The sequence below is a fragment of the Parasteatoda tepidariorum genome, chromosome 3, assembly GCF_982258835.1.
Source record: "Parasteatoda tepidariorum strain Cologne lab strain chromosome 3, Ptep-v5.0, whole genome shotgun sequence".
NCBI classification, from domain to species: domain Eukaryota; kingdom Metazoa; phylum Arthropoda; class Arachnida; order Araneae; family Theridiidae; genus Parasteatoda; species Parasteatoda tepidariorum.
In genome coordinates this window covers 76,661,280-76,674,866 of record NC_141757.1, presented here as the reverse complement: position 1 = coordinate 76,674,866, position 13,587 = coordinate 76,661,280, and the positions used below count along the sequence as shown (strand labels likewise).

At 29.2% G+C, this 13,587-nt stretch overlaps 1 protein-coding gene across 1 annotated transcript; it reads left to right on the top strand.

The window, feature by feature from the left end:
• The first annotated feature begins 17 nt into the window (after window positions 1-17).
• LOC139426494 (uncharacterized) lies at window positions 18-9,062 on the top strand. The gene is made up of 6 exons (XM_087160149.1): window positions 18-421; window positions 2,931-3,000; window positions 4,724-4,848; window positions 5,493-5,611; window positions 7,390-7,556; window positions 8,855-9,062. The coding sequence occupies exons 1-6, from the start codon at window positions 18-20 to the stop codon at window positions 8,960-8,962; spliced, it is 993 nt and encodes a 330-aa protein (XP_087016275.1). The 3' UTR covers window positions 8,963-9,062.
• Window positions 9,063-13,587: the final 4,525 nt, after the last annotated feature.

The window sequence follows — 13,587 nt, the reverse complement described above, 5'->3', positions numbered from 1 at the left end:
ATTCCCCATTATCCGCCATGACAAATAAACCGAAACAAAGACGATATAATAAATCTATTTGGGAAGAATCATATGAGCCTAATTTTGATTTTAAAAAATCAAAATGTTTTGGCCCTTCACCCCAAATCACTCCTTCTGTTTATACTGTTACTAATTCAGTATGGAGAAGTAATAAGAAATCGACACGTAATTCAAAGCTTAATAGGCGAAAAGAATGGAAAAAGAAATTTTCTTGGTTGAAAAACGAAAAATGGAAGAAATTTATTAACACTGCAGGGTGTTTTACCATTTTGAGTGGATTTTTGTATCAAAGTTCAACATTTTTAAGTATCTTTTACAACTATCCAACTATGGTTGAGTTCAATGTTGCGAATGAAGTACAGCTTGATTTCCCAGCTGTAACAGTTTGTAACAGCAATCCGTAAGTAAATATAGTTTTAAACAAAATAAAAGTTTGTTTGCTTTTAATTAGTCAAAACATTTCTAAATTTAAACATATAATAACAGCATAACTTCTAGTTCTGCTAGCACTGAGCCGAACTTGAAAAGTTATTTCTCAAGGAATGTAAAAAGTATTAAGAAAAGTATTTTTTTTTTTTTATCCCTTCATGGGGGGCATAGCACACATTCAATTTTTTAGTCAATTTTTCCTTCTTTTTTTCTTTAAATTTCCTGCGCAAGAGCCAGAGGAGGCTACACCTCGCTTAACAGTTGGTCGGTATTAAAAGCCTGTTGATTTAAAAGTTTTGGAAGCATCCAGCGTCTTTAAGATATTCAATAAGATTTCTATGTGAATAGTCTCCAATTAAAGTCGATAATTCAAGATATTTACAGTCAAAATATCGTCGTCTCTTAATTTTTAAATTTGATCACTGGGTCAAGGTCAAAGTATCGTCATCTCTTAATTTTTAAATTTGAAAACTATATCGAGAACCTTATGGTTTTAAATTTTTGAAAGGGACGAATCTAAAATTCACAGTCTCTAAATTTCTATCACAGAGAAAACTTTCTTAATTCTGCAAAATATCTGCAGAAAGATTAGGTAAAAATTTTTATCTCTTTTTTTTTAATCTCATGAATTTAAATCGATGATGATTCATGAAAAATTTTATTTATTAGTCAGAAATATTTGAGGGGGGGACTTGAAGAGATTTCTAATTATTGAGGAGAGCATATATTCATCGTCCCCACCCCGCCGACGCCCATGTATCTTTTTCTGCTTAACTTAAAATAAGCGTCTATTAAGTGTCTTTTTATTTTAGTTGTTTTTTCTATCTAAGACTTTTATTTCTAAGTAAGTCTTACAATTATCGAATTCACCGTTGCAAATGAAATACTGCTCGTTTTTTCAGCTGTTATTGTATATTTTCCGATAAAATAAGAACATTTTATGTTAAAAATTTTAGATATAAACTTTAAACAATAGAAAAACTTCTCCTTAATGTCTAGCGCAATTGCAAAAACTATTTTTTTAGATTTAAAAAGAAGCTGGGAAGATTTTTCCAATAGACGTTAAATATTCGTATTAACCAAAATATTGCAATGAAATAAAATCTAGTATTCGAATCTAGTATCTAGTATTTGAAAATCTAGTATCTGAATTCTATTGTTATTTTTAATAGTCAAAAACTAGTTAATTTTTTGGTGGCGAAAACAAAAATGGCTGTACTACGCCAAGAACTTGTAACTTCAAAAGATAAACGACCTTTAAAAAAAATCACCTTCAAAAAAAACTTTTTTTTTTGTTTTTTTTACCTTATGAATGGATTGAGTTTTCAAGTACAACCCAATGCCAATTTTGATGATTCTAGATGAAAGCTTTAGTCATTAAGAATATACGATTGATAAAATTATGAAGTTAAAAAGACAAAAACGTTACTTTCTAAGAATAAGTACATTTTTTTTAACAAATTCGAATTTTTACTCATAAAATATAAATGATCTTTCCTATAGTTTAAACAAGAAGACAGACTTCGGCTTTGGACTTGGAAATTTGCTTTTCGTTATGAATTGTTCAAATTAAAACTTTTATGCATACAGTTTCACAAGGTGTCACGAAAAAAAAAAAAAAACAAGTCAAAGATATTGCATTATAGAATGGAAGTTTTTCACTTTATTTTTTTTATATTTGTACGTTCATTTCTTTTGACGACCACTTTAATTCTGAAGTTATGCCTAGTTTATGTATTTTATTTTATTTTTTTAAAGTTTTATTTTACAAAGTCAAGCAAAAGATTTGCTATTGTAAAGTTGTTTAATCAACAAAAACGATACTGAAATCGTTTGAAAAGGTATTTCATCCCTGCTTTTTTTTCTTTTTTTGTGGCAATATGCCCTCCAGGGACAATTTTGACAATTATTCAAAATTGGAAATTACACAAAATTTGGCAATTATTCATAGATTTCTACAAATTTAATCTAGGTGGGAAGATCACTTTTGAAGTCCAGCTGATAAGAATATATAGTTTAAAACTAATCTTTTTTACGAGTTTATCACTCAAACTGAAGCTATTTTATGTTGCTAGGCGAAAATGAAAATTTCCTACGTTTATTTTTTCTATTAAAATTAAAATTGAATCGTTAAAAATTAAATTAGTTATTGTATCTAAGAATGTGAAAAAATATTGCTTACCCATATACTAAAAATGTTATCAAGTGGGCTTATTATCTCAACATATAAAATAAAAAAATAAAACTTCTTTTTCAGATTTTTCCCAGCGGATTCCGTGAATTTTTAAGGCACTGCAATTTAATAAATAAAAAACTTAATTTTAGATTCTGGAAAAACTAAAAAATTACCATTCTATGTCAGCAATTATTAATTATTGCAATTATCAATTTATAATTTTAAAAAAATGAAAAAATTATAAAGAATTATTTTGAAAATTTTTTTTGTTTAATAAATATCAAACAATTTGTGTTTTTTTCAGAGTTCGCTACAAGATTTGGTGCAAAGAAAATCCATCCATATGTATTCGAAAACCAGGAGAAACGTTAGAAGTAAGTTAGAAATAGATAGAAGGCAAAACCTTATACCTAATGTAACTCAATACCTAATTTATATCTTAATACTTTATTGTTTAAAAATTTATATCCTAAGAATAAAAAAATTTCAATCAAAATTCAACGAAATTTTAAAAAATGTTTAATCACTAAACGACTATTCTTTGACTTAACAAGAGAACTTTTTTCAAGAATATTGAATCAAACTCTTTAGTTACCTATCATGTTTGAGGTTGGTTTTTTTTAAATTTAGCAGTATGTGGTTCTAAAAATAATTAAGTTCCGACATAAAAGTAAATAAAAACATGCGCAACATTAGTCTTTTATTGACATTGAACATAATATGATGGTCTGTTAAGTATAATCAAAAGGGCATTTCCAAGTCAGAGAGACAAATAAAACTTAATACTTTACACAAATGTTTTGATGAATATGAATAAAATCAATTTTATACATTCACATTTTAGCACAAACATATTGCAAGCATAGATAAATATTTTAAAGTATTATTTTGTCAAACATATATTATTTAATTTCTTGCGACACGTGTAAAATTGTAGAATAACCAAAAATGATACAAAAAAGAATATATATATATAATATATATTCAACTTTAGTAAGTTATTAAGTTGAACAAAATCAACCCGCGAATACAAAATGTACTTACAAGATGACAGTTCAATTTCCACGGAAACGTGGTTCAACATAAAATCTCGTTAATGTTTGCAAACCAATTTGCGTTTATAATTCAAAATATGGTTTAACCTGGTAAATAGATATTGAAATGTTGAAAATGAAGTACTTCGTAACTATTTCAGAAATTATTTAATATTCTCAGGAATGTAACTTTTTTGAACAAAAATAGTACACTTATAATTTTTTTTCTTTGATAATATATTTCTGTTACGAGATGTTGATAGTATATTTCTGCTCTTCACTTGAGCTGTCCTTCTGAATTATCGTTGACCTCAACTATTTTGAGACCAATCACAAACCAAGAACTGTTTTCAAAAAAGTACAGTCCAAAAAAATGAAGAACACCTTGAATAACTTTTGACCTAATGATTGAATCTTCACATTCTAGAACTAATGGTTTGAAGGGATAAGCTCAAATATGTTAATTAACTAATGCAGATGATATTTTAAGTTACGGAAATCAGACACAAAAACGTGCTTTCTCTGAATGAAATACCTTTTTTAACGGATTCAGATTTCTGACGCTTAAAATATAGGGGGTAGCCGCTATCTGGGAAATATGATTCCAATAGTTTGTTCAGGAGAGCGCTCCAAAGTTTGGACCGCTTAATGTTAATTTTACTTTTTACGTATTTTGCTGTATCTCGAGAACTTTTTTAAGCGAATTGAAAGAATTTTATACACAATTATAAAATTCGTTTATGTAAAGATAATTCCGCGCAAAGAATAAATTTTAGTAAATATTTATTTTTTTGTTATTTTATTTAATTATAGTCGAAACAATTTTGATTTGTAAGGTATGCAATTTTTTACATCATTTCAAAGAATGTAGTTTTTCATGGAAAAATACAAAATTTGAAGGAAATCCATCGAATAGTTCCTAAAAAACGAATTTTAAAATTGATCTTTTTCGCGCCGTCCGTTCTGTAATTGACAAAGGAAATAGAACAATTGCTATTCTATTATAGTATCTGGGAAAAAATCTTCCAAAAAGCTTTCAGTTATACTTATTTACTTATTTCAGGAAATTCGGGTTAGACATGCAGAGGAATATGATAAATTAAGTAGGCAAAAGCGAATTGAACTAGGAAACCAGTACAAAGATTTTGTCCTGTATGCTGAATATGAAGATGCAATTCTCACAGAACCGTAAGATCTCTTTATGTCATTTAAATCAGAATTTAAAACAATTATCTTTATACTCAGTTTACACTTTTCACTAAAAAAGATTATGTAAATTTTACAAATCATCAAGGACTCGGCTTTTCATTGCCTTATCCTCGAAATTCATAGACTCATACAGTTTGAAAACTTCGACACAAAAACCTTGGTTAGTTACATCGCACTGTGAACTTAAATTTAAAGTTTAAAAGTTAGATAGAATGTAAAAACGTTAACAAAACTATCGTTAACAAAAACTAGAAAGAATTAAGAAACCCAGTGCCTTTGAAATGTTATTAATATTTAATAAAAGCTGGAAGGAATTAAGAAACCCAGTGCCTTAAAAATACGTATAAAGATTATCATAATATTTTCTTTTTCCAATTAATACACGTTAGGTGTTTGCAAAACGCCAGGTTTGACTAACATGGTAGCGATATATTTCAACTTTAATGTCCCGAAATAAGGTTTTTAAAAAATTGTTACGATTAGAAAAAGCAGTTGGGCATTCGTCCATAACTCATAATTTCGAACAATTATCGTTATATTTAAAGTTATCAAGTTCCGAAGTACTTAATAAAAATTATGATACCTTTTCAGTTTTAACGGATATTTCTTAATAATATTTTCAGGTTTGCGGAATATTACGATTACGAATTTACAAACTGTTTTACTTTTAATTCTCGTTGGGGTGAGCAACAAGAAGTGAAACCTGCTGTTCTATTCAATCCAGTTACTGGAAAAGCTTCAGGTAAGTTTAAAAGGACAAAAACTTAGTTACGACCATTAAAAAACACTAATTATAAAAACAATATAAAATTAATTATAAAATTAATAATAAAATTAAATATAAATTAAAATTAATATTATAAAAATCAAATGTAAATAAAATATATATTATAGACAACAATGAGCTATATAAAACACTTGCAAAAAATATAGCTAAATTTCATCATCATTCCATCAGCTAAATTTCTTCTTAAAATAATTTCAAATACTCAACGATACGCCATTCATTTTTCACTCGATATAAAATATACCCCATATTATCGATTTCCTTTATTTAACAGTTTCAGAAAGTTTCTTTTTTTTTCGTAAATCTTGACCAAACAATTTCTTTTTCACTTTGGCTGGTTGGTAGGTTGGAGTTTATTGCAGAAGTGCAAGAAATGGCTATATTGAGCCAGACACTATGCTTAAGAGTTATTGTTTTATTTATTATTTTTTAGAGTAATGGATATCGTCCTGTTGTCTTAATAAACTGGATAAGATTGTGATGTATAGGGTCACCAAGTTAGGATAAAAGATCAGAATAAAAGCAACCCAAAAGTTTGTTCCTCAAATGCTTGAATCGTTTGCAGTCGGTTAAAATATGTTTAATAGTATGTCCACACGACACAGAGAACAACAAGGTGCAGGTTCAGCTTTCACTGAATGTTTATGGGTAAAACGGGAACGACCGATGCGCAGTCTATTAACTAAAATCTAGGTTTTGCGATTAGAAGATATTGTTTTACAGGTATCAAGGTTAGATTAAATTCCATGTAGTTTAATATTAATTTGCGTATTGCAGTGTTCTTTCCAGACCTGCTCTATTGAAGATTTGCAAATTTGTTTAACGTCCAAAGGTAATAGGAGAATAGTGCTGAAATTTTGAGTTGTTTCAGACAAAATATCGGCTTGGTCATTCCCAGGAACAAAAAGGTATCCAACAAAAAAAAAAGGGTTTCCGGGACCAAATGGTGTGTGAAGGTATCCAATAAAAGTAGATTCTATATCATTTGTCTTGTAAATGTGAAACGTAACCTTGAATTCTAGGAATTATGGGACTTTTCCCAATGTGAGAAACACAAGATACAAAGTTACGAGAGTCGGTATAAATTATCCACTTTTAATAAGTTTCGTCTGAAATTAAATTAAGAGCTAGCAGAATAGCACAGCTTTCGGCGGTAAAAACTGATGAATCTTGATGCAACTTTGAATTACATTTTTATAACAACATTTGAACACTATAATCGGGCAATCGTCATCAAAACCAATTATCTATAAAAATATAAGCAAAAAATGTGTTATGTGAGAAAATATGAGTAATATTGTTATCCTTACAAAGATTAAAAGGGAAAAACGGCTTATGTCCATAAAAGTTGATTCTGGGGGGAAATGAAAGTGCTTGAACGAGAACCCTTTTTCCACAGCATGATCCACCTTCGCTCTGTAATAACTCTCGGGGAGAACCGATTTTCCATGTTATTGATTAGTCAAAACTACGTAATCCACAAAAAGCGATTAAATCGTCATTTTTGTGAAATATTTACATAAACCGTTCTGAAAACATCGTTTACATGAAAACAGAACACAACGCAATGCAATTGCTAGGGAATAACGTGCTTACTACAGAGTTGGCACGAAACTTACGCATGTAAAAATTCGGTGAAAGTACTGTATCTCAATTTCTATAAAAGCTTCAAAGCAACCATATAAATTCTATAATACTAAAGAATATGCTGAACACTGGATTTTATTTCGTAGAGCTCTTGTTGTGTCTAAACATGGACGTAGATAATTACAGTAACATGACAGACACCCCTTCCGGGCGTGTAAAAATGGTTATACATGCCAATGACATAGTTCCAAATCCAACGTATGACGCTGCAAGTCTAGAAGCAGGGGCCTTCTACTCTTACGGAATTCAAAAAGTAAGTTTAATTTTCAGCTTTATTTTATTTAGCATTCATATTAGTCCGAATGAAAGCTTGCACTCCCTTTCATCAGGCACGTTCTATCTGAGAGATGCAAGAGCTATTTTCAGATACAATGTGCTCGTTAAACGTTTTTCGGTGAGAGAGTCTCATTGTAACTAGTGGATATGAAAGCTTTTCCATTTATTACATTTTTACTAAAATAAATTTGTCTGCCTATTTTTACTTTATTTATTTGCTTTTACTAAAATAAATTAGTTTCTATTCATGTTTCTTACGTAAGCACATTTAAAAGTTTGAAATTGAAACCACTCAAGCAACAAAAAAAAATTATTTTTCAATATAGTTTTACAACTGGGCACTAATATTCAATATCAATTCAAAAACAATTTAAGCAAATAATTCTATTTACATGCATTAACGAACTCGTTTGTTTTTTTGTTAAATAAAAAAAAGACCTTTTAAACTATAAAATTTAGATGGTTGAAAAAAAATATTAAATAAACTTAATCTTGATCTGAAATTTAAAAATTTTATGCGATCATTATTTTCAATTCTATATATACACCGGTTCCTATGAAAAACAAAAAAAAGTTAACTCAGAAAATCGTTGTTGTTGTTTCTAATAAAACTTGGACAAGCCAAGCTCACCAGCCAATGGCCATTTGTGAATTAAGTCAGGAGGGTCGTTTAACGAAAGAGCACCGCAACGGTGAAAGTAAGTCTTAATTCAAAACCCCACAGATAGATGACAGCACCACTCATTCAAAAGGCCACCTCCTCAATTGAGACATAGATAGGAAAAATTCCTCAGAAAAGAAATTGAGAAAGAAAAAACCCATGGTACCGCTATCGACGCACAGGACTTTCGATTTCACAGATTTTGCGAGTACTTATAACCGCGTGTACTCGATGGGCCAGCGGAGTCTAGGATCAAACCCTGGCTCCTCCGAACTGGAGCCAGATTCTCTTAGCACTGGGCTACAGCGGCTCTCTCAGTAAACTAAAAAATTTTAAAATGCAACTTAAGAATACATTATTTGAAAAACGAAAAGAAATTAACATAAAATGAAATTGAATAATCAGAAGTAAGGAAAAATTTTAAAATATATTATTAAATGTGTTATGTCATTTCTTTAATTCGATTTTTTTTTAAAAGAAGAAAAAAAAAGTCTCTTTTAATATGCAGCGTATTTTTTCCTTATTTTCAGAATTTTTTTTTTTCTAGAAACTGAAAAATAGAGTTTGGTTTTGTATTATTCAAAAGATCCAGTAATCAAAAGATAATTTTACAGGTTATGACGAAGTTGTTGGAGAGTCCCTATCAAACAAAATGTAGGAATTATGAAGAAGAAAGGGAAATTCGAACAGGAGCAAAAATGAGTCAAAAGGTAATTGGTTGATAAATTTAGGTTTTGACTCTATGCAAGCCAGTTCATTCAGTTATAACTTGTTTCCACTAGCAACTTTAAGCTTTCCTAACCTACTAGTAGAAACAGGGTACCAACCACATTGCCACCTTAGTAATCTATTGCGCACTTTACAACATAAAAGCTAGCGATATCGTTTAAAAAGTAACAAAAATCCCATCTATAAAACTGCCACAACAAATAATACCGTAGGTGTAACCGTTGAACTTACTATGAATTTGTACGAAGATCCCCTGTCTATAACATAGACCAGGGGTGTCCAACTGGCGACCCGGGGTCCGCATCCGGCCCGCGGGACCTTTTTTTGAGGCCCGCGAACTAAAATATATTAGTTATCAATTATCTAACGGACAACTTTCGTATAAAATCTATATGGGTTTAAAAAACTTTTCTCGTTAATAAAAACCTAATTTATTCGTTTCTGTGAAATTCTCAGGTTTTGCATCCAAGAAAATATTTATACAAATACAAAAATAATTGTGTATGTTGCTCTTTTTTATTTCATTTTTTTGTATTTTGTGAATATAATTTAGCATGTGCGTATCAGAAATTTTCTCGAAGAAATTCTCCGATTTAACTTTTTGAAACCACTCATTTAGGACAAAAATATTTACAGACACATTTGTAAATTTTAAATGTAAATATCTATTCTGTGGTGGTTGCTGCAGACAAACCTCAATTTTCTCATTGAACATTTTGTGTGCTACTATGTAAGTTTTAATACCAATCTTTTTGAAGTTTTATATCTTAACAATTAGATGTCTGTTGCACATAAATTGTTTAATACATAGGTGCACATTAAAATGATTGTAGCCCGAATTTTTATTATTTATTTAATATTTTTAAATATATTATTAATAACAATTAAAATATTTTTAAAAATCTACTTCTTATTTTAATTTGTAATTCAATACTTTTGCTTTGTACAACTTGGTAAAAATCTGACAATAATATTTAATGTTCCTTCAAACATAAAAGAGTCCTACATAAAGCTTTGCTAAAGTTGCGGCCCCCGGCCTCATGTAAGTTGGAAACCCCTGACATAGGCCATAATTCCACCACCGCCGATATACATGGGTGACCAAATACTTATAAGCAGAGTATATATATCGTTGTAGTTGGGTTTTTAAATCAATGCTGTTAAATTTTAATGGGAAAGTGTAAAAAGGCTTGATACAATAAAGTTTTTGTTTTCTTATGTATATTTTACGTATATTTTTCTATTAATTTCTACCACAAGAATCAAGGACTATTATGTAACTTAGCGTTTAGTCAACATTATGGACTCGGATTAAATAAAAAAAAATTCATATAAGTCTCAGAAACACAAGGATTATAAAAATAACCAAGCAATAAATTTTAATTTGAAAACAAAAAAATTTCCCTCTCTTCACAGCTGAGTGAATACAAATCACTTTTCAATCTTCTCCAATTCGGATGCATAAAAAAAAAAATTATACTCTTTTGTTGCAAATCGTAATCATCAATTATAATTTTACTACGAATCATAAGCTTTATTAATTTTTCGACTTCTCGGTCTGGTATCGAAATATATTGGGAAAATTTCTTTCTTTCTTTCTTCATTATTTTACAGTTGAACCAAAAGAAACAGCAAAAAGCAGAATCTACGCTTAATTTTTACTCGATTGAGACGCCTTTAATAAAAATTCCACAGTATCAGGCTAATCAATGGGGAGCCACAAAGCGACGAGTTTAAGATAACCAAACACAAAAAGCATGCGTATAAAATTTTATTTGTGTCGTGTTCGTGAGGGAGAACCATTTAATTACCAAAAACTTCTAGTATGTAAGAAGAAAAAGGGACGATTCTGTCTTAAGGAGTCTCTGTATTTATTTCGCACTTCTTCATTGAAACTAAGGGTGTCTATTATCTTTAAATATAAGATGAGAACAGAGCAGTTTGTTAATTCAGGCCAACAAAAGACCACATTACATATAACTAACATGCTAACAAATTAAGTTTACACAAAATATAGTTTCAAGGTACATATTCATTGACCATTATTTTCTTCGTGGATATGAAAAAAAATGTTTTGCTACAAAGTATTGTAAAAATTTTAATTCCACAAAATAGCCACCCTGTATATATTTTAGAATTGCCTATTAGAGTGTTACAAAACGCAAACGGAAAAGAAATGTGGTTGCACGTACCGACGTCTGTCTCTAATGTATAGTGCTACACCATGCCAGTCTAATTACCAAAGTAAGAATAACTTTTGGAATGTGCTGTTTTTGAACCATTAAACAATTTTAAATATAAAAAGGAGCAAACAATAACCAAAAATTATGCTTTATTTTTAGAAAAGTGTCTAAAAGTTGTCGAAGATGAAGTTTTCAATGCATGCAACCCACTTTGCCCAATGGCGTGCAAGTGAGTATTAAGTTCAAATAGTCAATGTATGCTAGATAATTTGTGAGAAGTTATTGAGGCATGCCAGATATATGCATACCATAGGCACATCTGAATGCTACACAAATGATTTAAAATGCGACTTAAGCACATTCTTAATTGCAGGGTATAGTTCTTTTTTATTAGTGTTAAACATTTTTTCGCCTTGTGCTGTCGCAATTCTAAAATGCTTTTTTTATTTTTAGAAAAAAAAGGTTTTTATAACAAAATGTTAAAACATTTGTATTATCTAAATAACTGGCTCAATTATCTTTTATATCACTTTTAGGAAAAAATAATGTCATTCTTCTCAACACCTGTGAAATTTCCGTAATTTCAGATATTTTTTTTCAAATGGTAACAAAGCTAACCAAATAATACTATGATAAATTAGAATTTCGTTCTCCAATACATATAAATAATTTAAACTACATAAAAGGCCAGAGAGAGAAATGTTACGTTATGGTCGAATAAAAATTTGATTTAAAAAATTTCTGCTTTCGCACTTTACCATTAGGGAATTACCTTAAAGCTTACTTTAACCATATTGGTCAATTGTGAATCGATTTGTATGAAATACATGTTATATTCCTACAAAAATAATAAAAATAGTAACTATATTTATTGTTTACTTGGGAAAATGGATTTTAAGTTAAATTTTTGATTAATTTTTATATATATATTCACATGATCATTATAATGACATAACACATGATTCTATTCAATCTTATTTTATTTTTCGCATATTTCAGAAAAGTGGAATTCCAAAATGTGGCCACAGATAAAGAACCATTACGAGAGGCTAGTTCAAATTCAACCTTAACTATAGTTATTTATTGTGAAGAATTATGTAAACTATATATAAATTTTTATGTTCACGTTTTCAGAAGTCTTCGTTTTATGAAAGGATGGGAATCAATCAAGTTTTTAATACTGGAGAAGAAATGAAGTGAGTATTTCGAAATATTGTCAATTACACTCCCAATGAAAATAAATTAATATCAAAATTCATACTTTGTAGAATAATTGTGAAACATTCGTTTGAAATTTAATAATTGAATAGTTTCAATGTCGGCTGCACTTCTAAAAACAGTCTCAAAAATTTCTTTTAAATTCCGAAAACTATAAAATAATGCTTATATCATTTAATTTCTATACATTTTAAATAAAAATTAAATGCCTAGAGAACATCAAAAAACTTTTATACGTTATTTTTGTAAACGATAAAAAGTCAATTCAGAGGGTTGAAAACTATTTTGATGGTATCTCTGTTGCTTAATTATTTGTTTAGTGAATTTTTATCTCGTTCGCTACTTCTTTAAAAACAAATAGTTTAAAATATGTCGATCAAAATTTTTTTCCATATTTTCATAAAAACTCGCAATTGATATAAATGTAATAAAAAGAAATAGTTTTTATTAGATTCATATTTTTTCATTTAAGCAAAAATATGGCGTGTGTCCGAATTCATTATGGTTCAACAGAAATAAGAACTCTCACACATCAGCCTAAGTATGAGGTAAGCTATAAATATAGTTTATTTTACAAATATGCACATTCATCTAGATTCTAAAACAATGTTTCTCAATCTGGGGCAAGAGAACGATTAACATTGATTGATTGAATGTAGGGTTTAGTGGCACATGGTCCAAATGAGGACATGCTGCACCAAACAATACGGTAAAACAGTTCAAAGCCTAAGTGCATACAAAATTTTAATTGTTGTACAATTATTACTAATGTATAGAGTAAGCTATAAATATAGTTTATTTTATAAATATGCTAGAGCAATGTTTCTCAATCCATCCACATCTCCTCCACATCTAAGACAGAGGATCAAGTTACAGGGTGATGTGTTTCATTGTTTTAATTTTTAGTTATTGTTAAGTTAAAATTTTGTTCAAAACCGAAACTCATGATTTTCCAGGTGCGCGGATACCCTATATTTAGCATTTTAATAATTTATGGTTATGAAATACGGCATGAAACATCAGTACTTTTTTTCTGCTTTAGCGTAAAAGGTAAAAACTTCTTAACACAGCTCACTTCAAACAATAATTTTTCACGTCAGCAGTTATTTAAATATGAAAGAAACAGTTATTCATAATCGAAATTTAATTTACAAAATGTATAAATTTTAGAATATAAATGGAAAAAAAATAACTACTTTTTTCGGATTTTATATTTT

Excerpts from the sequence above, each read along its gene's own strand:
- LOC139426494 (XM_087160149.1), top strand. The coding sequence starts at position 18 with ATGACAAATAAACCGAAACAAAGACGATATAATAAATCTATTTGGGAA. Across the intron at positions 422-2,930 it reads ACAGTTTGTAACAGCAATCC|AGTTCGCTACAAGATTTGGT; the intron begins GTAAGTAAATAT and ends TGTTTTTTTCAG. Across the intron at positions 4,849-5,492 it reads GATGCAATTCTCACAGAACC|GTTTGCGGAATATTACGATT; the intron begins GTAAGATCTCTT and ends TAATATTTTCAG.